This window comes from Piliocolobus tephrosceles, chromosome 7 (genome assembly GCF_002776525.5).
Source record: "Piliocolobus tephrosceles isolate RC106 chromosome 7, ASM277652v3, whole genome shotgun sequence".
NCBI classification, from domain to species: Eukaryota; Metazoa; Chordata; class Mammalia; order Primates; family Cercopithecidae; genus Piliocolobus; species Piliocolobus tephrosceles.
The window spans coordinates 63,964,714-63,990,449 of NC_045440.1; the positions used below are offsets into that span (position 1 = coordinate 63,964,714).

General features: G+C 38.2%; 1 protein-coding gene across 1 annotated transcript in view; it reads right to left on the reverse strand.

Moving 5' to 3' along the window:
- Positions 1-208: 208 nt before the first annotated feature.
- Positions 209-25,736, reverse strand: part of TTPA (alpha tocopherol transfer protein) — a 59,728-nt gene continuing 34,200 nt past the window's right edge. Inside the window, exons 2-6 of the mRNA XM_023222407.1 lie at positions 25,568-25,732; positions 12,346-12,499; positions 5,270-5,463; positions 3,540-3,650; positions 209-759 (exon numbers count right to left, since the gene is read on the reverse strand). Of these exons, the coding sequence (XP_023078175.1) occupies positions 586-759; positions 3,540-3,650; positions 5,270-5,463; positions 12,346-12,499; positions 25,568-25,732 (798 nt within the window). The 3' untranslated portion in view covers positions 209-585. The remainder of the gene's footprint in view (positions 760-3,539; positions 3,651-5,269; positions 5,464-12,345; positions 12,500-25,567; positions 25,733-25,736) is intronic.

Genomic DNA, 25,736 nt, shown 5'->3' on the forward strand with positions numbered 1-25,736 from the left:
ACTCTGTCTGGAAAAAAAAAAAAGTTTCTATCGTGTTAATATACTAAAATAAAATTTCCCTGAGATGAAATGTCTTGCTGGCCCACAGGAATAACTATAAAACTCTATTCAGATTTTAATTATAATGAATTATAATTTAATCTGACATCCACTTAAAATAAGTGTTAATTTTTTTATCATCAGCTGACTTGTGCTAATATTTTTACGTGGAATATTTCTAAATTTATTTCTAAACTAACATAATCAGAGAACTTGTTTAAAATATAATTTTCTAGAAACATACAAAGATGCACATGAACAGCTACTTTAGTAATAACTTTCATGTTCTCTTCCAAGTACAAAATCACCAATTTTTATGCCCTTAAAATGTACTGCCATTTAATTACTTCAAAAGTAGAGAAAAAAGCATTTAAAAAGTAAAAAATCTTTCCAAACACTTGTGTTGCTCATGTCAGAAGATTTCTACATTTTTAAAGATCAGGCAAGCATTAGTTTAAAAGATTTGCTCCTTTTCTTTCATTCATTTAACCAGGTTGGATATCACTCATGTTTTTAATTAGGAAGCCATTCACATGAAATAACTTCTCATTGAACGCTCTCAGAAATGCTGCTGAGATAATCTTCAGACTTCATTATAAAATTTGTCCATTCCTGACAAATGTCCTCCATGGAGAATTCTTTACCACCATATTCCAGAGGAAGAATGTCTGGGAAATGCTGAAGCAAGCTTTGTTTGTAGTTGTTCCCATGCATATGAATCTGAAATAGCCAAAACATTTTAGAAGGAATCCTCATTTGATGCATTTCCAGTGGAAAATCAACCTCATAAAACAAGGTATTCTAATAACTTCTAAAATAGGAAAGTATAAATAGATACTACATCCTTTATTCCTCTGGTTATGAATCTAATAATTTAACTTATGTTTAGGTTGTGTTGCTGTGGATCTAATAATCTTACTCTTTCTTGGATTTGCATTCTTATAACTCCATAAAATTTATAAAAAGTCATTTTCCTCTTCCATAAGTAAATTTTAAAAACTTACTAAAGTATTGTATAAATTCTATTCCCTTATTTGCAAGTGATTCTTACCAAACTAATACCTTGGGACTAGTCTATAGATACTAAAAATGTACTAGCTGGTACTAATTCATATTAAGTAGAAGCATATATCTGAGCACACAATTAGGTCTATGAGAAACAATTTATATGGTACAGTCCATGGATACTGTCAGCTGGTATAAAGTTAAGAGACAGCCGGGTGCAGTGGCTCATGCCTGTAATCCCAGCACTTTGAGAGACCAAGGCAGGTGGATTGCTTGAGCTCAGGAGTTCAACACCAGCCTGGGCAATATGGCTGGTACAAAAAAAATACAAAAATTAGCTGGGCATGGTGGTGTGGGACTGTAGTCCCAGCTGCTTGGTGGGCTGAGGCAGGAGGACTGCTTGAACCCAAGAGGTAGAGGTTGCAGTGAGCTGAGATTGTGGCACTGCACGAAGTGAGACCCTGTCTCAAAAAAAAAAAAAAAAAAAAGAATAAAAAAGTCAAAATTTTTAAAAAATATGGAAAGACAATTATGACGGTTGAGAACCTTAACTTTTCAAATATTTTAAACTATAAAAATTGATCATAGAATGCCCTGAAGTTAAGAGAAAGCCATAGAAACTTGAACCAAAAGCACACCTGCTAAAATAAATAAATAAGCTTTTTCCACTTTCTAGGGCAAAATGTTCCTCTATGAATTCAGCAATCATTTAATAAGCACCTACTATGTGCCGGGGTATGAAGCTTGATGGATGAAATGAGTTTCCTATACTCACTTAGGAAACTCAGAAAGCCAATCTTTAATTTTGTTCTGAAATATGTAAAATATTATCAGTTAATTGAGAAGAAATTCTGTCTCCTCAGGAAGCAGCAAAATAAGAAAATGTATGGGGCATTGCCCAAAAGTTGAAAAGGAAAACAGTGGCTGGATCAGTTTTTTCTCCCTATTTTGGCAAGTCTGTTTCATGTCAACTAACTTTTGCTGACATCCTTCCCCTAACTTCTCAACTTTTTACTTTTCTTTCTTTTTTCTCCATATTCTCCTATTTCTTAGGTTCAGTTTATTCTTGTTTTTGTTTTTATCTAAAATACAATGCAAACTAAAAATAGCTATTTTTAGCTCTCTAAGAATTAAACAGAGGGAAGCCAACTATTATCAAGTTACACTGAAGATAGAAAAAGACGAACAAAAAAGTTGATTGGTATAAAAATACTAGAATAAAAAGTAGCTGAAAATGGCCATCTTTGCTAAAGCAGGCAATTTAAGGGTGGTTCCTGAAGACAAACAGAAATATCCACTAGATAACCTCTAAAGAAGCTGGAGGGGCATAACTTTCTGACCAGGTATAAGATATTATATTTTCTTAATATGAAAGAACATCTTTTTTAAAAATTCCAATGTGTTATTACAGTTTATATTATCACTGCTGACATTTCAGTAATTTTTTAGATTTAAATTGTTAAAGCCTTTACAAACTGTTTTGTGTTCAAGGCATTAGATGATGCCCATGTTTGTCTAAATAGATGCTCTAAAAATTCTTCTTTACAGATTAATTTAGAAGAATGGTTGCCATTCTTGAGAACGCATACTCTATTTTCAACCTTTCAAAAAGTCTAAGAGATATGAGATGTTTTTTCTGAGATAAGTCTCCATAGGGTAGGTAAAAAAAAAAAATCCAGTATCTTTGCTCTAACTAGCGTGACGTTGTCATATACCTCAGTTACTGTGGTTCTCAGTTACACTGAAACTGTTAATTAGGCTTCACTGTTTAAGAAAAATGTTTATTTTTATTTGCGTTAATAATAAATTCGCATGGTTACAAATCAAAACAAGATAAAAGATACACAGCGAGAGATCTTGCTCCCAAACCTATTCTCATCTACTGTAGTTCACACCTCTTCTCTTGTTCCCTATAGATATCCACTTATATTACTTTTTATATATCCTTTTAATGTAAATGTATGAAATATATTCTTATTTCTCCCCTTTGTATACAAAAGGTAGCATGCCATAAACACTATTCCACATTTTGCTTACTTCAGTTTACAAAACATCCTGCAATCTCGTTGTTTTCTGTTGTGTCGATATTTATTTAACCAATGCCCTAATGGTGAACACTTGCTGGTTTTCAGTCTTCTGCTGCTGTGGCTCCTCTAATATATGTAATTTTGTTCATGTACAGGTAATTCAAGACAGTGATTTTGATGTCTTTGCCACACTGCCCTCTATAGGAATCTACCATTAAGCATTCCAACCAGCAGTGTATGAAAAGCCCAGTTACCCCACAGTCATACAACCAGTATGCCTCATTTTTATAAATTAAAACTAAATTTTAATCTACTTTTTTTTAGTTGGCTTGTTAGATAAATATTCAAAATATTGGGCTAATGACATAGATGGGCAGGTACGAGGAAAGATAATAAAGCAATCCTTAAATTAAAAAGGGTTGGAATGTTTGGTGTAGAGGAACACAAACTTGAATATGCTTTACTCACCCGTTCCTTAATTTTTTCAGTCAGGAATGGTTTGATCATGGAAAAGACAGCATGGAAAATTACTGGTTCATTTATCAAATGGATGCCACGAACTTTCAATGGAAATGAATCCTTTTGAAAATAAAAAAATCTTAATAACAAAACATAAATATTACAATCTGATACCTAATGTCAAGTCTCTTCTTTGAACACTTGCTGAACTTATGGAAACATGTAAAGTGTGATTTTATCTTCAAAATTATTTATTCCATCAACACAAAAGCCTGACTTACAGTTCACTGTCACTAGATTAAGAAAAGATCTCTAAAAAGGTTTCTCCTTATAGATTTGGCAAAGTATTTTACGAAATATCTGCACACTTTCACCAGAGAATTCCTTTCCCATCACATATAGATGTTCTTTTAACGAACCAATGAGTCCTTTGGAAATTTACATTTAATTTTTTCCCCAAAAATGTTTATTTTGAGAAAAAATTCACAAATATTGAAAGACTAGCACAATAAACACATACTTTTAAACTCTGACATTGGTATATGTCTTTAGCATCACAGTAATATAGGCTTATTTAGAAAGTTAACAAAGTTAAGAGTTGAAGGAAGAGGATAGTTTTCCTACCTACAAGTTGTATTATTAATACAGAGACCTTTCATTCCAAGGTTCTTTTATGGGAAGTTCTTTTATTTTTTCCATGCATCACTTTCAGAGGTGTATTATTAATTTGGGGATTGTCCTTCCAAATCCCTTCTATGCATAATTTTCTTTTAAACATAATTGCTACTATGCTGTCTAAATAATTTTCATCCCACTGTGTTCCACTGATATAATACAGCTTTTGCAAATATCATGTTTTATCATTGTTGCAAGAATCCATCAAATGAATGTACCATTTCTTAAGTAACCATGTTTCTATTTTCTGGACTAATAAACTATTTTATTTTACTTTACTTTATTTTATTTTATTTTATTTTATTTTACTTCTTTACTGAAATTGATGCTGTAGTAACTGTCTTTATGTATAGGAGAAATGGTGGCTATAAGCACAAATTTTACATTCAGATGACCTGGGCTGGAATTCTCACTTCACTACTGGCAAACTGTGTGTGCCTGGGCATCGCTATGTCACTTCTTGGATATAGTTTATTAATTGCAAAGTGGGAAAATACAATAGTCATATGTCATAGGCTCAGTGTGAACATTAAAAGATAATGCATTTGGAACACTTAGCAAAGTACCTGGCACATAGTAAGCTATTATTATTATATGCAATCTTTAATATATTAAAGATTATTCCTTAGCTAGTTTCCCAGAAATAGAATTACTGAGTCAAAGATGATGACCACTTTAAAAACCTTTTGAAAAAAAAGATATCAATATATACCTACCAAGACTTATGTGACATCTTATTGTGCCATTGCTTATATATTTTTTAATCAATTTTTAATTTAGGAAAAATATTTTAATGATGAAAAGATAAAGTCACCACATATTAAGATCCACAAATCCTCTTGTTACTAATTTGAACATATTTTTGCAGTTTGTTGCAACATTTTTTCTTTTATAAACTAATAACATTTTACTTCCTCTTAGCATTATTGAATTCTACATATCATTTCCAAAATTGTATTTAAATTTCTAATAAATGTACTTTTGCTTCTCTTTGTCTAATATATAACAAAATGTAAAACTATAATTTGGAAGTATTATGCCTGACAGTTAAAATATACATTTACCGTAAGTACAGCAGCAATCTTCTTGGCTACAGATGGAGTGATTTGAAAAGCATGAGAAAGCTGCCAGCCTTCCAGATCAAAGATAGCCTTGATTCCATTCCGCTGAGTTTCTACCTCCCGTACAATAAGCTCGGATGTGATTAGACTTACTCGAAATACATCATAAGCTGTAAAAACTTTGGGGTCCCAGTGTGCTAAAAAAATAAAGCATATCATATCTTAGCATTGTATAAAAAATTAGAAAGATTTCCAAAGGAGATTAATTCATTTTAGACTTAAAAGATCAGTTGAAATAAAAGCATCTACAAAGATCATGAATTGAATAATAAATCCAACTGGGGTACAAGAACATGTGCCTGCTTCTCCCTCCCTCCTCAAATTCTAGCAAAGAATGACTTTTAAAGAGTATGGGGGAAAAAGGAATGGATGCAGGATGAATTTGACTGCAAGATGAAGTTACAACCTCACATAAAGTTGGGAATGCCATTGTGTATGCTCCAAGCTCAGAGGTGTTGGAAATGGAAAAGCAAGGGTCTGGATTATAAAGAGTAATTAGGGCCCCATAGTAACTAAAGAGGTAGCTAAGAGAAATGCATGAGGAAACAGAGAGGCAAGTTGATCCTCTGACAGCCTTCCAGTGGTAAGTAGTACATTGCAGAGTCATGTCCCTGTAGGCTAGAGCAGGAAGTGAGGGCTTGGGAAAGAAGAGCCAGGGAAGCACTTAGGTGGCTGCCCACACCAAAGAAAAACAGGGAGTACCTGTGCTAAGAGAGGAGTTACTGAGATTCTTGTTCATTCATCTCACCCCTTCCCACCACCCCCGGGACAGGCCACGCCATGCAGAAATGACAGTAATGGATGGACAAGCAGATAATCTTTTTTAAAAGACATCTATTCCTTAAAAATTAGAATATTAAACACATTCATACACAGAGAGAGAGAGGGAAGCCAAACTCAATAGACAAAGGCATCAACTCGAGAAAATAAGAAAGCAGGAGACACTTAAAAACATAATAGAAGCCAGGTGCAGGTGCCGTGGTAGGTGCCTGTATTTCCAGCTACTAGGGTGGCTGAACTAGGGGCAGGGGGACACTGAAGCCCAGGAGTTCGAGTCCAATCAGGGCAACATAGCAAGAACCAGTCTGTAAAAAAAAAAGTTTAAGAATTTTTTTAAAGAAGCTTAATAGTTTCAGCAGGGGGCGGGGAGAATACTGTAAGTTATTATAAGAACAGGCTATTATTAAAAAGACTCAGTTGAGATCTTAGAAATAAAAAGATAAGTTTTTTAAAAAAATTCATTGATGGGATAAATGCTGGAAAAGACAGAGCCGATCAAGGAAAAATGGTTTGGAAGAGTAAGTTGAAGAATTCTCTCAAATTTGGCACAAAAGAGCCAAGAGTTCACATGTATGAATAAAAAAGTAAGAAACACATGCAGCTGGATCCAGGAGTTTCAACATCCAACTAATAAAAGTTCTAGAAGGCAGTAACAGAGAACAAAGGAGAGAGGAATCATAGCAACATAGCAATAGAGAAAAGTTCTCCAAAGCTGAAAAAAACATGTAAGTCTTCAGATGAATGAAAAAGAAAAAAAAAAAAAATCTTAACTAAGTAATAGTAAATTTTCAAGCAAGCAAACAAACAAACAAGCAAAGTTTCTGGCATGGGGAACTGGATAGAATGGTAACACCATTTATTTATTTATTTTCAACTCTTTTTTAGATTCAGGAGGTGCATGTGCAGGTTTGTTACCATGGTATACTGCATGATGCTGAGGTTTCAGGTATAGATGATCTTGTCACCCAGGTATGTGAGCATAGTACCCAATAGTTAGTTTTTCAGCCCTTGCTCCCCTCCTTCCCTCTCCTCTCTTGTCGTCTCCACTGTCTACTGTTCCCATCTTTAAGTCATATATATCCAGTGTTTAGCTCCTACTTACAAGTGAGAACGTGTGGTATTTGGTTTTCTGTTCCTGTCTTAATTCACTAAAGATAATGGCCTCCAGCTGCATCCATGTTGCTGCAAAGGACATAATTTCATTTGTTTTATGGCTGTGTAGTATTCCATGGTGTACATGTGGTACCATTTATTGAGATAAGAGACGTGTTTGGGTGAAAAAGATCATAAGTATGGACATGTTAAAATGGTGACTGTGAGACATCCAACTGGGTGCAGCTGGAATAGGAGCTAGTTGTGTGGGTTGAGATCCTCAAGGAAAAGGTGGGAATGAAGATATAAATCTGGGGGTTGTTTGTGCCTATATGACGATCCATATGAGACAATCTGGGATTGTCTCAGAGCTATGTTTTTCTCTATCAAAGCAGAGGGATAAAATAGCATAAAAAGAAAATGCTGAGGCCAATGTCCTAAAAAAATTCAGAGTTTAAAGGATGAATAGAAGAGAAGATGCCAGCAAAAGAGATTAAGGAGGAGCAACCAGTGATGTCAGAGGAAAACACCAGGAGGACATGGCATCAGAGAAGCCAAGGGAAGAGGATTTTTCAAGAAAGAGGAAGTGATTCACTATGTCGAGAGGTTAAGCGAAATAGGACTAAACACGTCCATTAGATGTGGTGAAAAGAAAGTCACTGATGGTTGGTTATGTTTATTTCAGCAGGGATGGGAGTGAAATCAAACTAGGGTGGGCTGAGGAAGAACTGTGAGAAAATGTGGATGGTGGACATCCCTAACAAAAGGAGTTTGGCTGAGAACAAGAAGAGGGGGAGATGGATGTAAGGAGATGGAGAAGGATGGAGAGTTTTGTGGAAACAAGGAGTTTTTGTTTTGTTTTCGGTGGCTGGCTGTTAACTGATTTAAATGATAACGTAGCATGTAGTAGCAAGAGAAAAGTTGAAGATCTAGAAAAACAAAGAATAAACAGAAATATTCCTAAGAAGGCACAATGGGATTGCTATTTTTTAATTTTTATTTTCTATCATATTAATGGATCCTTTAGGAGGTGTGTTATTTTTTAAAAGTCTCAGATTTCTCGCCGGGTATGGTGGCTCACGCCTCTGATCCCAGCACTTTGGGAGGCCAAGGTGGGCAGATCACTTGAGGCCAGGAGTTCAAGACCAGCCTGGCCAACATGGTGAAACTTTGTCTCTCCTAAAAATACAAAATTAGCTGGGCATAGTGGCACATGCCTGTAGTCCCAGCTACTTGGAAAGCTGAGGCAGGAGAATCGCTTGAACTCGGGAGGCAGAGGTTGCAGTGAGTCGAGGTGGCCCACTGCTCTCCAGCCTGGGCAACAGAACAAGACGCTGTCTCTAAAAAAAAAAACAAAAAACAACAACAACAAAAAAACCAAACCTCAGATTTCTCATTAGAATTTGAATAATCAACCCACAGGTAACCCAGATCAAAAATACTGTACTAACTTCAGACATTGGCTGAATACAATAATGATAAAAAACAAGCAGAACAAATGAAGTTTGCCAATCAAAAAAATAGTTAATATCCTAAGTTCTGAACCAACCAACATAATTGTTTGACCTACACTGGCTAATATGGTAGCCATTAGCCATGTGTGGCCATTCAAATTTAAATTAAAAACTTTAGTTTCACCGGGTGCAGTGGTTCATGCCTAGAACCCCAGCACTTTGTGGGTCTGATAGGGGAGGATTGCTTGATTGAGGCCAGGAGTGAGACCACCCTGGGCAACATAGTGACAACGCATCTCTAAAAACTAAAAAGAAAATAACCGACTGGGTGTGGTAGCACATGCCTCTAGTCCCAGCTACTCCAAAAGCTGAAGCAGGAGGATCACTTGAGCCCAGGAGTTCAAGGCTGCAATGAGCTATGATTGTGCCATTGCACTCTAGCCCAGGTGGCAGAGCAAGATCCTAGCTTAGAAGAAAAAAAAAAAAAAAATCTGTTTCTTAGTTGCAGTAGTCACATTTCAGCGCTCAATAGCCACATGAGAATAGTGGCTACTGTAGAACAGTTTCATCATCATAGAAAGTTCTGTGGTACACTGCTGACTAGAATTTAAGCTCCATTGAGGCAAAAGAAAAATATACCTTATATTTTGAATTCCTTCTCCAGTATCTACTTCACATGTATTGAGTGCTTTTATGTACCAGGTAATGCTTTTGTTATATTTTAGATAGACAGACTGATTGATTGATTTTATGCTTACAGCAACCCTATGTGATAGCTTTTCACTATGCCCATTTTACAGATGAGAAAATGCAGTTACAGCTACATAGTGTTTCACACAGCTAGAATGTAGCAGAGCTGAGATTCCAATCCAGGTCACATGCTCCAGAACCTATATTCACAAGAACTAAGCCACAGTCAAAACTTCACACTCACTGTTAAATTTTACTCTTGCTGCTGTAGTATACTATGGAATCTCGAAAGACGTAAAATTATATCCTCCAGTATGTTGGCTGATAAAGGTCAAAACTTAGCTTCACCTTGGGTTGCCCGGCCCGCATGGAGGAAAGGGCTGTGTGCATTTTCTCATTGCTTTTACTACACAGAGATGGTATCTAGAGGAAGTGGTTATGCTAAAGTTCTATCAAAAAGCTCCACCACAGATTTCCTTCTTTAACTCCTCCCATTAATTCAATTAAATTTAGAAAAGTTTTCATTTTACTCATAAAATTTTCTGAGTTTCTCCCTTTCATCTTAGAATAACAGAACATATAGGAGATTTGCAATATACCTTCCTGTTCTGACCATCACTAAATTATGTTTTCTTGATTTTCAAATCTCTTGAGTTAAACAATATACTTCTAAATTAATGTGCTACACGAGGCCCAGAAAATATCCCTACTGGTTCAGTGTTAAGGTGTTTATGATCAAAGCTGCACATCTGCTTTCTCACTATCAAGGTGTCACTTTTACTTCTTCACCTGCCTCAGTCAGTTTATGAACAAACTAGAAACAATAAAATCTAGCCAGGCAATGCAGAGTTAAGACATTTACAGAAATAATTAGCTGCAGGTTTCAGTTTTATGGTTCTTGGACCCCTGAGTAGAGTTACCAGGTAAAATATACAACACCCAATTAAAGTTGAATTTCAGATAACTAGTATATAATTTTTAACATAAGGATGCTCCATATATACTTAAAAACACTATTTGTTGTTTATCTGAAATTCAAATGTAACTGGGCATTCTTTAATTTTATAACACATAGGTTTATTTTCTAAATAAAACATAGGTACTTTGTTAAATCTGGCAAGACTACCCCTAAATAGCTCAAGGAACTTCATTGCTATGAGCTCATTCAATTTCCTCTGACACTAGTACAGCAATGAAAGAACAGAAAGATCATGATGTCTGTTTTATATATGGGATTTCATGATTAACTCAATTTTATTTGACACTTAAGCTAGCAACACAAAAAGAAAAAATAAAAAACAGCCCCAAATCATTTTACTCCATCTTCCAATATCCTTTCAAAAATTAAATACAGTATCTTCTTGCAGTATAGTAAGCAGTTGAGTTACAGGCAGGTATCTTATCTATAAGCAGGCAAGAAATGCAAATATTTAAATATTTTAAATCTTTAAATATTTTAAATCTTTAAAGATATAGATATTTCTGTAAAATTATAATTCAAAAATTCTGGTCATGAAATGATAGTTTATCTTTGTCCTTCCAACTGGGTCATGAGAAATTCTGGGAATAGTGTGAGTCCTTCTCCTGTGCCTGTCATTTTTAATCACACACAGGTCTGAGGGAGGACAGAAGTTATAGGTCACCAACTGCTATGGTCTGAATGTTTGCGTCCCCTCAACAGTCATATGCTGAAATTCTGACTCCCAACGTGATGGTAGTAAGAGGTGGGGCCTTTGTGAGATGATGAGGTCATGAGGATGGAACCCTCATGAATAGGATTAGTTCCCTTATGAATCCCAAGAGAGATGCCTTTTCCCTTCCAATATGTGAGGTTAAAGTGAGAGATATCACCTAGGAACCAGGTAGCAGCCCTCACCAAACACCAAATCTGCCAGTGCCTTGATCTTGGACTTCCTAGCCTCCAGAACTGAGAGAAATAGAATGCTGTTTTTATAAGTCATCCAGTCTATGGCATTTTGTTATAGTGACCTGAATACACTAAGACACCAATCTATAAGAAACACTAGCAACGCCTAATAGAAAAAAGGGGGATGCAATGAGAATAAACAGGAGTTAATGGAATACAGTGTTTGCAACAGCTCCCAGAGGAGTTGCCTTTCCACTGTACCCTCCTCCACCCAAGAGAATGAGCCTCTTGCTCCTCGGCCTGGGGCATTTTCGAACTAGTCATTCACTCACTCATTCCACAAATATTTAGTGACTACCTACCAAGTACCAGACCATGTTTTCCGTGCTTGGAATACACCAGTAAACAGAGCAGATAAAATCCATAATCTCATGGAATTTACATTATAGCCCAGAATTCTGGTTGGTTTTTGTTCGTTCATTTGTTTGAGACAGACTCTTGCTCTTTTGCCCAGGCTGGACTGCAATGGTGCAATCGGCTCACTGTAACCTCTGCCTCCCTGGTTCATGTGATCCTCCTGCCTCGGCCTCCCAAGTAGCTGGGATTACAGGCATGCACCACCACACCCGGCTAATTTTTGTATTTTTAGTAGACACGGAGTTTCACCATGTTGGCCAGGTTGGTCTCAAACTCCTGACCTCAGCTGGGATTACAGGTATGAGCCACCATGCCCAGCCAATAGTTCAGAATTCTTATTTGTACTTCCCACTAAGCATTTTTGAAACACTATTCCACAATTTTTTAAAAATATTCTCATACTATTTATCTTCACTATTTTCCTTTCTTCTTATCTTGTACACTTGACTGCATGGAAGAATGGAACTAGGATTTTCACTTGTATCTGTTCATTTTCTCACAACTGCCAAAGTGTTATTATATTTGGGGGACATTAGGACCTAAATTAACCTAAGTTAAAACTCAAAATTTTAAATTAAAGCCCAAATTCCTAAAGATGAACGCTTTGAAGCTTTCTATATGGTATTCAAGGAAGAAAAGGAAGAAAGAGAGAAGAGAGGAGAGGGAACAGAACTGAACTGGAGGAGAGAAGAAAAAAAGAAGAGTTGTATATGACTTACCGATTCTGTAAATAAGAACTTTGCTGCCGGTGGGATCCCTGGATCTCAGGACTCCATGGTAGCCAGCCTTTAGGAGGCCAATAATACTTCTAGGGTGTAGATCTGCACTTATTTCTGGACATTCTGCTCTCCACTTATAATAGTTTTGTAGTAACTGAAAAATAAAATTAAAATTGTCTACAAATGGCATACATGGTAAGGATTTTGTAAAAATGGAAGAAAAGCTTTGGCATTGTGTATAAACTTTGCCATCCATTATGTCAAGAGTTTAATCTGGGGTATCTTTTTAGCTGTGACAACTGAAAGTTCCCTTTATCAAGGATCTGAGGTGACCGGGGTTTATCACAAATTCAGAGCTGAGCAATTTTCATCCACCACCCATGGTAGATATTTTCCAAAGACAGTCCACCAATTCCTCCCCTCCTGATATACCCATGCACCATTCTTCCCATTAAGAGGTGGCATCTATTTGCTTCCCTCCCCTTGAATCTAGGCTGGCCTTCCACCTCGCTTTGATCTAATATCAATTGGCAGAAGTGACACTTCGTGGGCCAAGCTTTAAGAAGCCTGGTACCTTCTGAATTTACTATTTGGGATCCAGACACTATGTGAGATTACTGAATGATAGCAGTTCATGTGGAGAGAGGCATGGAGGTTGAGAGGCCATCCTGGATAGTGTGACTTCAGCCAAGTTCCCATCTAATGCCATGTGGAACAGAGATGAACCACTTCCACTGAGCCCTGTGCAAACTGGTGATATCAAAAACAAATAAATCATTGTGTTTTAAGTCACTTATTCTTGGAGTGACTTGTTACTCAGCAATAGAGAACTGAAACACCACCTTTGGTATTTTTTGAAATAAGGAAGTATAGAGATCAATCAAATGAGTTAGAAGAGCCCAGTAGCAGTATGCTTGGGTATTGGATCTTGTCAAAATACGGTTTGAAGAAATCCCACTTTCTTTCTTTCCAAAAGAACCACCAGAAATGTCTAATCGCATATGCAAATAATATGAACACCGCCAGCATATTGTGGAAAATACTAAAGCAAATTATGTATTCAAAAATTATTATATTTTAATTTTCCTCTTTATGATTTTTGGCACTCTCAACTTTTCACAAGTTACAATATATTTGTTTTGAGTTTAAAGAGACCTGTTAACGATGTGAAACTGGAATGCAAAGCAAAGGACAGAATTTATATTTGAGAGTCACTGGAATAAACAAGGTAACTATAACCACAAAAACAGCAATGATCTGGTGGAGAAACTACAAACGACAAAAACTAGAGAGGAAAATGCTGAGCCTTGGAAAATGTCAATGGTTGGGAATGGCTGGAGGAAGAGAGAAACTGGGTGGACCTTAAGAGACCAGCACTGGTACAGGAGAGGGAAGACAGTGCCATCTGTGTTGCTCTGCTCCCCCTCATCCCCATCTCTGATTTATCTCCCTCTCTTTCTCTCTCTGTCTGTCTCCCTCTATTTCATTTCTGTATTTAATAAACTTTTCTTAACTTTAAAAAAGAGAGAATGTTGCTAAGAGTTAAATGTAAGAGAGAAGTAAGAAAGAAAAAAATCAATTTGCCAACAAAGAAATAATTGGTGACCTAAATAGCAGTTTCCAAAAGCAGTGAGAACAACAGGCACTTTGTGGATCCTAATATCTTCATTCTACTCTATAAGGTGAATTTCTCTTCCTCCTCCAGTCTTAGGGGGTACCAGAATAACTGTTAATAGCATTCTACAATGCTTTTTAATTTTCTGATGGTTTCCTCAGACATAAAAAGTCTTTTTCTTTTCTTTTTTTTTTTTTTTTGAGGTGGAGTCTCGCTATGTCACCCAGCCTGGAGTGCAGTGGCCGGATCTCAGCTCACTGCAAGCTCCGCCCCCCGGGTTTACGCCATTCCCCGGCCTCAGCCTCCCGGGTAGCTGGGACTACAGGGGCCCGCCACCTTGCCCGGCTCATTTTTTGTATTTTTTTAGTAGAGATGGGGTATCACCGTGTTAGCCAGGATGGTCTCGATCTCCTGACCTCGTGATCCGCCCATCTAGGCCTCCCAAAGTGCTGGGATTACAGGCTTGAGCCACCGCGCCCGGCCAAAAAGTCTTTTTCATTCCAATTCAAGTAAAACGCTGGAGGCAGCATATTAGTAACTATATAGAAATTTTTTTTTTTTTCCTGTGGAATGATAAAAGTTGTGGCTTCATTAGAAGGGATGATTTAGGTTTAAGAGTGGCAGGGTGCTCAGCTTATTCATCTCTGCAGAGTGCTGCACACTCAGGAGATAACACGTGTTGAATGAAAGAATAAAGTAAGTCATGAGTAAACCAACTGGATCCACACACTTGAAAAATTCATTTATATGAAGAGGCACAAATCACTATCTGGCACAATTTTTGCAGACTGAAAGATCTAAACCTGGATCTTTGGTCATTACTTATCCACTGATAGATAAGTTCACAATACAGTTGTCATAAATAAATTATGTAAATAAACTGCTACTGAGCAATTCTCGAACAAATCACCCTATGTCCACAACAACAAAGAAATGGCTAAATATAAATATTCATTATTGGAAGGTCTGTTTTGCAAACATTAGAAGTAAATAAACATTTAAAATGTTATGGGTTAACTATGTTTTGTAATAGAGTAGGTTTCTTCTTACATGTTTCATGTACTTTGAAACAAAATAAGAATCACCATATTTGGAGCACTTTTATAGGGTCTAATGCCATCTTTTGAATTGCTCCTCACAACTACCCTGAGAAGTAGCTACGGTTGTGGCATTATAAGAATAAGAAAAGTAACGCTCCAGCCAGGCGCAGTGGCTCATGCCTGTAATCCCAGCACTTTGGGAGGCCAAAGTGGATGCATCAGAAGGTCAAGAGATCAAGACCATTCTGGCCAATATGGTGAAACCCCATCTCTAAAAGTACAAAAATTAGCTGGGTGTGGTGGCGCGTGATCAGGAGGCTGAGGCAAGAGAATCGCTTGAAACTGGGAGGCGAAGGTTGCACTTATCTGAGCTGAGATCGTGCCGATGCACTCCAGCCTGGCAACAGAGCGAGACTGTCTCAAAAAAAAAAGTAAAGTAAAACTCTGAGAAATCACACATTTGTTCAAGGGCAATAACTATCAGGAGCAGAGTAGAAACTGAAATGGACACATGATATGAAAAATTTTATAAAAGAAGCTGCATTTAGAGAGAAATTAGCAGGGAGAATCTATGGAATTTTGAAAGCTTTGGGAAAACCATAAAGATAATTATAGCATAAAAAGCTTATCATATGGAACAAAAGTATAAGGAACTGGGCTATCACTTGATAGAAGGAATTCATGAGACTATGTAGAACAGGCAGAGAAGTGAATGGTTATCTGTTTTATATGTTTGTTGTTTTAAACAGAAGAGGCAAGTGCAGTGTATTTGAGAGCACAGGCTCTCTCCTGAGCCCCACCCAAGTTCAAATCCCTGCTTCAACACTTAATAGTTACATAATTTCAGACAAGTTACTTATTCTTTATATCTGTTTCTCCCAAAATGAGAAAATAATAAAAGATAATCCATGAAAACTCTACTTACCAAAGTATGTTGCTTTCTATAAGCACATTAGCTATTAGGATTATATAATAAAACCTTGCTAATTCATTATAACTTCAAATACAAAAACTAGAATAATGAGAAATTTCATTGTGACTGAAGCACTTATCAAGCTTTCTTTATACAAAAACTATAGGGCTTCTACATTATGAATGAAGAAGTTAGAGTTGAATTAAGTGCTATTGCAGAGGAAAATGAAAAAAAAAGTTTTGCACTCTTACCCTTTCCTTTTCCTTTCCAGTTGGCAGAAAAGCAAGACAAAGAGTTTACAGACAGAAACTTTATTTCTATCCAGTGGATTTAGACACAGTCCTGCTAGCCAATTCCTCAAGGGCATGGTGCAATGAAAACAATTCCTTATTTAAGGAATACAGAAAAAAATATATATGTCCCAGGGGCTGAGGGTCAATTTTATTTTTCTATTTAAACGTTACTTTTTTAAAAGAAGCTAAAAGGAAATCAGTAAGTTAAACATGTTTTATTGTTAGTTATCTCTAAACATATATATGTTTAATGCCTTATTTAAGCTTCATTCTTCATAGGACCTGAGATTGTGTTTTCATATTCAGTAGTTACTAGTACATATTAGTTTATTACTCATGATATTGGGATACTTATATAGACATCTAAAAAATGAAAATAAATAAAGCTGGATTCCTATTTTACTCCTAACATAAAAACAAATCTCAATAGATCAAAGACTCCAAGATAAAAAAAGATAAGACATAAATAACTATAAAAAATTTTGGACAAGAGACGAGATTATAAAACCCAAAGGCAATCAAAGACTAATAAAATCAATTCATTTGATTACATTAAAATTTAAAATTTTGCACAGAAAAAATATAAATAATGTAACAAAAAAAAGATCAAGGACAAAGGCCTAAAATACATAAAAATATTTTACAAATCAGTAAAACATAAAAATGGGATCCATTATAAGATGGCTGAATAGGAACAGCTCTGGTCTGCAGCTCCCAGCGTGATCAATGAAGAAGACAGGTGATTTCTGCATTTCCAACTGAGGTACCCAGTTCATCTCACTGGGACTGGTTGGACAGTGGGTGCAGCCCACAGAGGGTGAGCTGAAGCGAGGCAGGGCATCACCTCACCCAGGAAGTGCAAGGGGTTGGGGGATTTCCCTTTCCTAGCCAAGGGAAGCCATGAGAGACTGTACCTGGAAAAAGGGACATGCCCACCCAAATACTATGCTTTCCCAAGGTCTTAGCAACCTCAGACAAGAAGATTCTCTCCCGTGCATGGCTCGGGGGGTCCCATGAGCATGGAACCTTGCTCACTACTAGCGCAGCAGGCTGAGATCTATCTTCAAGGTGGCAGCCTGGCTCGGGGAGGGGCATCCGCCATTGCTGAGGCTTGAGTAGGTAAACTAAGCAGGCCAAAAGCTCAAACTGGGTGGAGCCCACCACAACTCAACAAGGCCTATGGCCTCTATAGACTCCACCTCTGTAGGCAGGGCATAGCTGCACAAAAGACAGCAGACAGCTTCTGCAGACTTAAATGTCGCTGTCTGACAGTTCTGAAGAGATGAGTGGTTCCCCCAACACAGTGTTTGTGCTCTGAGAATGGACACACTGCCTCCTCAAGTGGGTCCCTAACCCCTGTGTAGCCTAACTGGGAGACACCTCCCAATAGGGGCCGACAGACACCTCATATAGGCCCCACTGGGATGAAGCTTCCAGAGGAAGGATCAGGCAACAATATTCGCTATTCTTCAATATTTGCTGTTCTGCAGCCTCCACTGGTGATACACAGGCAAACAGCGTCTGGAGTGGATCTCCAGCAAACTCCAACAGACCTGCAGCTGAGAGACCTGGCTGTTAGAAGGAAAACTAACAAACAGAAAGGAATAGCACCAACATCAACAAAAAGGACATCCACACCAAAACCCCATCTGTAGGTCATGAACATCAAAGACCAAAGGTAGAAAAAACCACAAAGATGGGGAGAAACCAGATCATAAAAGCTGAAAATTCTAAAAACCAAAGCACCTCTTCTCCTACAAAGGATCACAGCTCCTCGCCAGCAATGGAACAAAGCCAGATGAAGAATGACCTTGACGAGTTGACAGAAGTAGGCTTCAGAAGGTCAGTAATAACACACTTCTCTGAGCCAAAGGAGCATGTTCAAACCCATTGCAAGGAAGCTAAAAACCTAGAAAAAAAGGTTAGACGAATGGCTAACTAGAATAAACAGTATAGAGAAGACCTTAAATGACCTGATGGAACTGAAAAACATGACACGAAAACTTCGTGATGCATGCACGAGCTTCAATAGCTGATTTGATCAAGTGGAAGAAAGGGTATCAGTGATTGAAAATCAAATCAATGAAATAAAGCAAGAAGACAAGGTTAAAGGAAAAAGAGCAAAAAGAAACGAACAGAGATTCCAAGAAATATGGGACTATGTGAAAAGATCAAATCTACTTTTGATGGGTGCACCTGAAAGTGATGGGGAGAATGGAACCAAGTTGGAAAACACTCTTCAGGATATTATCCAGGAGAATTTCCCCAACCTAGCAAGGCAGACCAACATTCAAATTCAGGAAATACAGAGAACATCGGAAAGATACTCCTCAAGAAGAGTAACCCCAAGACACATAATTGTCAGATTCACCAAGATTGAAATGAAGGAAGAAATGTTAAGGGCAGACAGAGTGAAAGGTCGGGTTACCCACAAAGGGAAGCCCATCAGACTAACAGCAGATCTCTCAAAGAAACCCTACAAGCCAGAAGAGAGTGGGGCCAATATTCAACATCCTTAAAGAAAATAATTTTCAACCCAGAATTTCATATCCAGCCAAACTAAGCTTCATAAGTGAAGGAGAAATAAAATCCTTTACAGACAAGCTGAGAGATTTGTCACCACCAGGCCTGCCTTACAAGAGCTCCTGAAGGAAGCACTAAACATGGAAAGGAACAACCAGTACCAGTCACTGCAAAACATGCCAAATTGTAGAGACCATCGATGCCATGAAGAAACTGCATCAATTAATGGGCAAAATAACCAGCTAACATCATAATGACAGAATCAAGTTCACACATAACAATATTAACCTTAAATGTAAATGGGCTAAATGCCCCAAATAAAAGACACAGACTGGCAAATTGGATAGTCAAGACCCATCAGTGTGCTATATTCAGGAGACCCATCTCACATGCAGAGACACATATAGGCTCAGAATAAAGGAATGGAAGGCCGGGCGCGGTGGCTCACGCCTGTAATCCCAGCACTTTGGGAGGCCAAGACAGGCAGATCACGAGGTCAGGAAATCAAGACCATCCTGGCTAACATGGTGAAACCCTGTCTCTACTAAAAATACAAAAAATTAGCCGGGCATGGTGGCGGGCGCCTGTAGTCCTAGCTACTTGGGAGGCTGAGGCAGAAGAATGGAGTGAAACCAGGAGGTGGAGCTTGCAGTGAGCCAAGATCGTGCCACTGCACTCCAGCCTGGGCAACAGAGCAGGACTCTATCTCAAAAAAAAAAAAAAAAAAAGAATAAAGAATAAAGGAATGGAGGAAGATGTACCAAGCACATGGAAAGCAAAAAAAAAAAAAAAAAAAGCAGGGGTTGCAATCCTAGTCTCTGATAAAACAGACTTTAAACCAACAAAGATCAAAAGAGACAAAGAAGGCCATTATATAATGGTAAAGGGATCAATTCTACAAGAAGAGCTAACTATCCTAAATATATAAGCACCCAGATTCATAAAGGAAGTCCTTAGAGACCTACAAAGAGACTTAGACTCCCACACAATAATAATGGGAGACTTTAACACCCCACTGTCAATATTAGACAGATTAATGAGACAGAAGGTTAACAAGGATATCCAGGACTTGAACTCAGTTCTGCACCAAGGAAACCTAATAGACATCTAGAGAACTCTCCACCCCAAATCAACAGAATATACATTCTTCTCAGCATCACATCGCACTTATTCTAAAATTGACCACATAATTGGAAGTAAAGCACTCCTTGGCAAATGTAAAAGAACAGAAATCACAACAAACTGTCTCTCAGATCACAGTGCAATCAAATTAGAACTCAGGATTAAGAAACTCACTCAAAACTGCACAACTACATGGAAACTGAACCACCTACTCCTGAATGACAATTGGGTAAATAAGGAAATGAAGGCAGAAACAAAGATGTTCTTTGAAACCAATAAGAACAGAGACACAATGTACCAGAATCTCTGGGACACATTTAAAGCAGTGTGTAGAGGGACATTTATAGCACTAAATGCCCACAGAGAAAGCAGGAAAGATCTCAAATCGACACCCTAACATCACAATTAAAAGAGCTAGAGACGCAAAAGCAAACAAATTCAAAAGCTAGCAGAAGGCAAGAAATAACTAAGATCAGAGCAGAACTGAAAGAGATAGAGACACAAAAAACCCTTCAAAAAATCAATGAATCCAGGAGCTGGTTTTTTGGAAAGATCAACAAAATTGATAGACCGCTAGCAAGACTAATAAAGAAGAAAAGAGAGAAGAATCAAATAGACACAATAAAAAATGATCAAGGGGATATGACCACCAATCCCACATAAATACAAACTACCATCAGAGAATACTATAAACACCTTTACTCAAATAAATTGGAAAATCTAGAAGAAATGCATAAGTTCCTGGACACATACACCTTCCCAAGACTAAACCAGGAAGAAGCTGAATCTCTGAATAGACCAATAATAGGCTCTGAAATTGAGGCAATAATTAATAGCCTACCAACTAAAAAAAGGACCAGACAGATTAACAGACAAATTCTACCAGCAGTACAAAGAGGAGTTGGTACCATTCCTTCTGAAACTATTCCAATCAATAGAAAAAGAGGGGATCCTCACTAACTCACTTTATGAGGCCAGCATCATCCTGGTACCAAAGGCTGGCAGAGACACATCAAAAAAAGAGAATTTTAGACCAATATTCCTGATGAACATCGATGCAAAAATTCTCAATAAAATACTGGCAAACCGAATCCCAGCACATCAAAAAGCTTATCCACCATGACCAAGAGGGCTTCATCCCTGGGATATAAGCCTGGTTCAACATACGCAAATTAATAAACGTAATCCATCACATAAACAGAACCAACGACAAAAACCACATGATTATCTCAATAGATGCAGAAAAGGTCTTTGACAAAATTCAACAGCCCTTCATGCTAAAGACTGTCAAAAAACTAGATGTTGATGGAATGTATCTCAAAATAGTAAGAGGTATTTATGACAGACCCACAGCCTATATCATACTGAATGGGCAAAAACTGGAAGCATTCCCTTTGAAAACTGGCACAAGACAGGGATGCCCTCTCTCACCCCTCCCATTCAACATAGTGTTGGAAGTTCCAGCCAGGGCACTCAGGCAGGAGAAAGAAATAAAGGGTATTCAATTAGGAAATGAGGAAGTCAATTTGTCCCTGTTTGCAGAAGACATGATTGTATATTTAGAAAGCCCCATCATCTCAACCCAAAATCTCCTTAAGCTGATAAGCAACTTCAGCAAAGTCTCAGAATACAAAATCAATGTGCAAAACTCACAAGCATTCCTATATACCAATAACAGACAAACAGAGAGCCAAATTATGAGAGAACTCCCATTCACAATTGCTACAAAGAGAATAAAATACCTAGGAATCCAACTTACAAGGGATGTGAAGGACCTCTTCAAGGAGCACTACAAGCCACTTCTGAACGAAATAAAAGAGGACACAAACAAACGGAAGAACATTCCATGCTCATGGATAGGAAGAAACAATATCGTGAAAATGGCCATACTGCCAAGGTAGTTTACAGATTCAATGCCATCCCCATCAAGCTACCAATGACTTTCTCCACAGAATTGGAAAAAACTACTATAAAGTTCATATGGAACCAAAAAAGATCCCACATTGCCAAGACAATCCTAAGCAAAAAGAACAAAGCTGGAGGCATCACGCTACCTGACTTCAAACTATACTGCAAGGCTACAGTAACCAAAACAGCATGGTACTGGTACCAAAACAGTTAAATAGACCAATGGAACAGAACACAGGCCTGAGAAATAACACCACACATCTACAAGCATATGATCTTTGACAAACTTGACAAAAACAAGAAATGAGGAAAGGATTCCCTATTTAATAAATGGTGCTGGGAAAACTGGCTAGCCATATGTAGAAAGCTGAAACTGGATCCCTTTCTTAAACCTTATACAAAAATTAATTCAAGATGGATTAAAAACTTAAATGTTAGACCTAAAACCATAAAAACCCTAGAAGAAAATCTAGGCAATACAATTCAGAACATAGGCATGGGCAAGGACTTCATGACTAAAACACCAAAACAATGGCAACAAAAGCCAAAATAGACAAATGGGATCTAATTAAACTAAAGAGCTTCTGTACGGCAAAAGAAACTACCATCAGCGTGAAGAGGCAACCTACAGAATGGGAGAAAATTTTAGAAATCTACCCATCTGACAAAAGGTCTAATATCCAGAATCTGCAAGGAACGTAAACAAATTTACAAGAAAAACAACCCCATCAAAAAGTGGGTGAAGGATATGAACAGACACTTCTCAAAAGAAGACATTATGCAGCCAACAGACACATGAAGAAATTCTCATCATCACTGGCCATCAGAGAAATGCAAATCAAAACCACAATGAGATACCATCTCATGCCAGTTAGAATGGCGATCATTGAAAAGTCAGGAAACAACAGATGCTGGAGAGGATGTGGAGAAATAGGAACACTTTTACACTGTTTGTGGGAGTGTAAATTAGTTTAACCATTGTGGAAGACAGTGTGGTGACTCCTCAAGGATCTAGAACTAGAAATACCATTTGACCCAGCAATCCCATTACTGGGTATATACCCAAAGGATTATAAATCATGCTACTATAAAGACACATACACAAGTATATCTATTGTGGCACTATTCACAATAGCAAAGACTTGGAACCAACCCAAATGTCCATCGTTGATAGGCTGGATTAAGAAAATGTGGCACATATACACCATGGAATGCATAAAAAAGGATGAGTTCATGTCATTTGCAGGGACATGGATGAAGCTAGAAATCATCTATCTCAGCAAACTATCACAAAGACAGAAAACCAAACACTGCATGTTCTCACTCGTAGGTGGGAATTGAACAATGAGAACACTTGGACACAGGGTGGGGAACATCACATACCAGGGCCTGTTGGAGGGAGGGGAGCTGGGGGAGGGATAGCATTAGGAGAAATACCTAATGTAAATGACAAGTTGATGAGTGCAGCAAACGAACATGGCACACAGATACCTATGCATTAAACCTAAACGTTGTGCACATGTACCCTAAAACTTAAAGTATAATAGTAAAAAAATGAACAAAAGCAAACACAGGCCATTTTCAGTTAACTGGAAAGAAATTTTGAAATTTTACATGTATATAAAAAATTATTAATGACACTTATAATTAAATAAATGCTTATTATAATAACAATGAAAAAGTATATCTCTTCTAGCAGGTTTATACACAAATCATGTTTGCTAATACAGTGTGGGTTATGGAGGAAAAGGCAAAATCATGTAATATCAGAGTAATGAGTGACAGAGATTCTTTCCTTCCTTCCTTCCTTCCTTCCTTCCTTCCCTCCCTCCCTCCCTCCCTCCTTTCTCTTTCTTTCTTTCTTTCTTTCTTTCTTTCTTTCTTTCTTTCTTTCTTTCTGTCTTTCTCTTTTTTTAACAGGGCCTCACTCTGTTGTCCAGGCTGTCGTGCAGTGGCACAATCTTGGCGCTCCACAACCTCTGCCTCCTGGGGCAAGTGATTCTCCCACCTCAGCCTCCCAAGTAGCTGGGATTACATGCATGTGCCACCACACCTGGCCAATTTTTGTTATTTTTTGTAGAGATGAGGTTTCATCATGTTGCGCAGGTTGTTCGTGATCTCCTGAGCTCAATTGATCCACCATCCTCAGCCTCCCAAAGTGCTGGGATTGCAGGTCTGAGCCACTGTGACCTTTGGAAGGCACTGAAAACTCTTTGGAAGACACTTTGTTATATTACTCAACACTGAAAAATACACATCTAATTTCACCCAGCAATTTCACTGGTTGAATTTATCCTGTAAGTTTATATTCCTATTTATGCACAAAGTATGAGGACATGAAGCATGCCCAGTCAGTGATGGAAGAAACCAAGCCACCTTGTTGACTGCAACTTGTGTACTACTAGGCAAATTATAGAGTCCAAAAAATAATTGTTGAATGAAGGAATGAACAGCAATAAGCCCTAAGTCCAATAACAGGTTACATAAATTTTAATGTAGTCTGCTATATCCATACAGTAGAATAACAGCAGCCCAATAAAGAGTAAGATGGATGTATACCAGTTGATATGGGATGGCTGCAAAGACAGGCAAGAAAGACAAAATAGAAATCACACACAAACATGCTTGTGCAAGATCAGGCTGTCTAAAAAGATAAAAGAGTAACACTAACCAGCCTCTGGGTATGTGACTGACAAACTAAAGTTTGAGGTAGAGAGCTTTTTTCCTTTAGAAAGTTACTGTTAGAAACTTACTTTTCACGTTTTAGGATTTTGTGCTATCTAGATTATTTTTACCATAATTTTACTTAAGTTAAAAACAACCTCAGGCTGCTCTGTCTCTATGGAGTAGCCATTATTTTGTTTCTTTACATTCTTAATAAACTTGCTTTCACTCTGAAACAAACAAACAAGAGAAACCCTCAAAAACCTCATACTGAGACACACTGGAATTTTGTACTATAATATCTTTCCTGCTAGGCAGCTGTGTGACACTGAGCAAGCCACTTAGAGAAAGGGCTAGATCTGGTTCAACTGCTAAATGCTTACTGTGTGCCAGGCACTGTGCTGGACACAGCTTGTTCTGTTAAACTGGTTAATGTTCAATCTTCACAAACAATCAATGAGACAGGCATTTCCATCATTATTTAACAGATAAGGATGTTGAACCTAAAGTGATAGAACTCAAGATCGCATCCCTCTTTCTAATTCTTATCTTTCCATTACCTCTTCTTTCAATGAGCTGTAACATACTGGAAACACAAAAAAAACTGCCCGACTACAACCCAGACTCGAAGTATACTGTGTTGTTTTACTGTCTTGACACTTAAGAGTTACTAGTAATAATACTATGTTGCTACTATATGGCTTCAGAACTTCAGTTTTACCAGCAATTTCATTTTCCCCTCTACACGTAGTTAATCTGGTCACGTGTGATAAATCTGAGCTTCGAACTTCTAAACTGTTACTTTGTTTTGTACCACAAGCTTTCCTGCAGAGGAAGGCATTTCCCCCAAACTTTGTAGGTTCAGGAGACTCATCTAGCGCAGAAGTTCCTCAGGCTTGAGATCAAACGGGCCATTATCCCACCGCTCCAACACTTTCTAGGTTTCTCGTTTCCATGACCCAGAGAAACTGGAAGGACCGGCGCCGGATTCTCGTAACACCTACAGCCTCAGCGCCCACGCCGGGTGGTTAGGGGCGCATTACCTGCCTTGGGCTTCGGCACGGGTCGGGGATCCGGGGTCGTGGAACAGGGGATGGGGCGGGTGAGGTGCGCACTGCCGAGCGCCCGGGGCACGCACGCTTACCCTCCAGGCCAGGTCCAGATCGAAATCCCGGGCGCGCAGGAACCGCAGCAGGAAGGAGTCGGTAAGCGGCAGCGGCGCGAGCGGGACGCCAGCTTCCCGGGCCCGGCGCCGCAGCGCTGCCAGGCCCGGCTGCAGCAACGGCGAGTGGTCCGGTAGCGCGTTGAGCTGC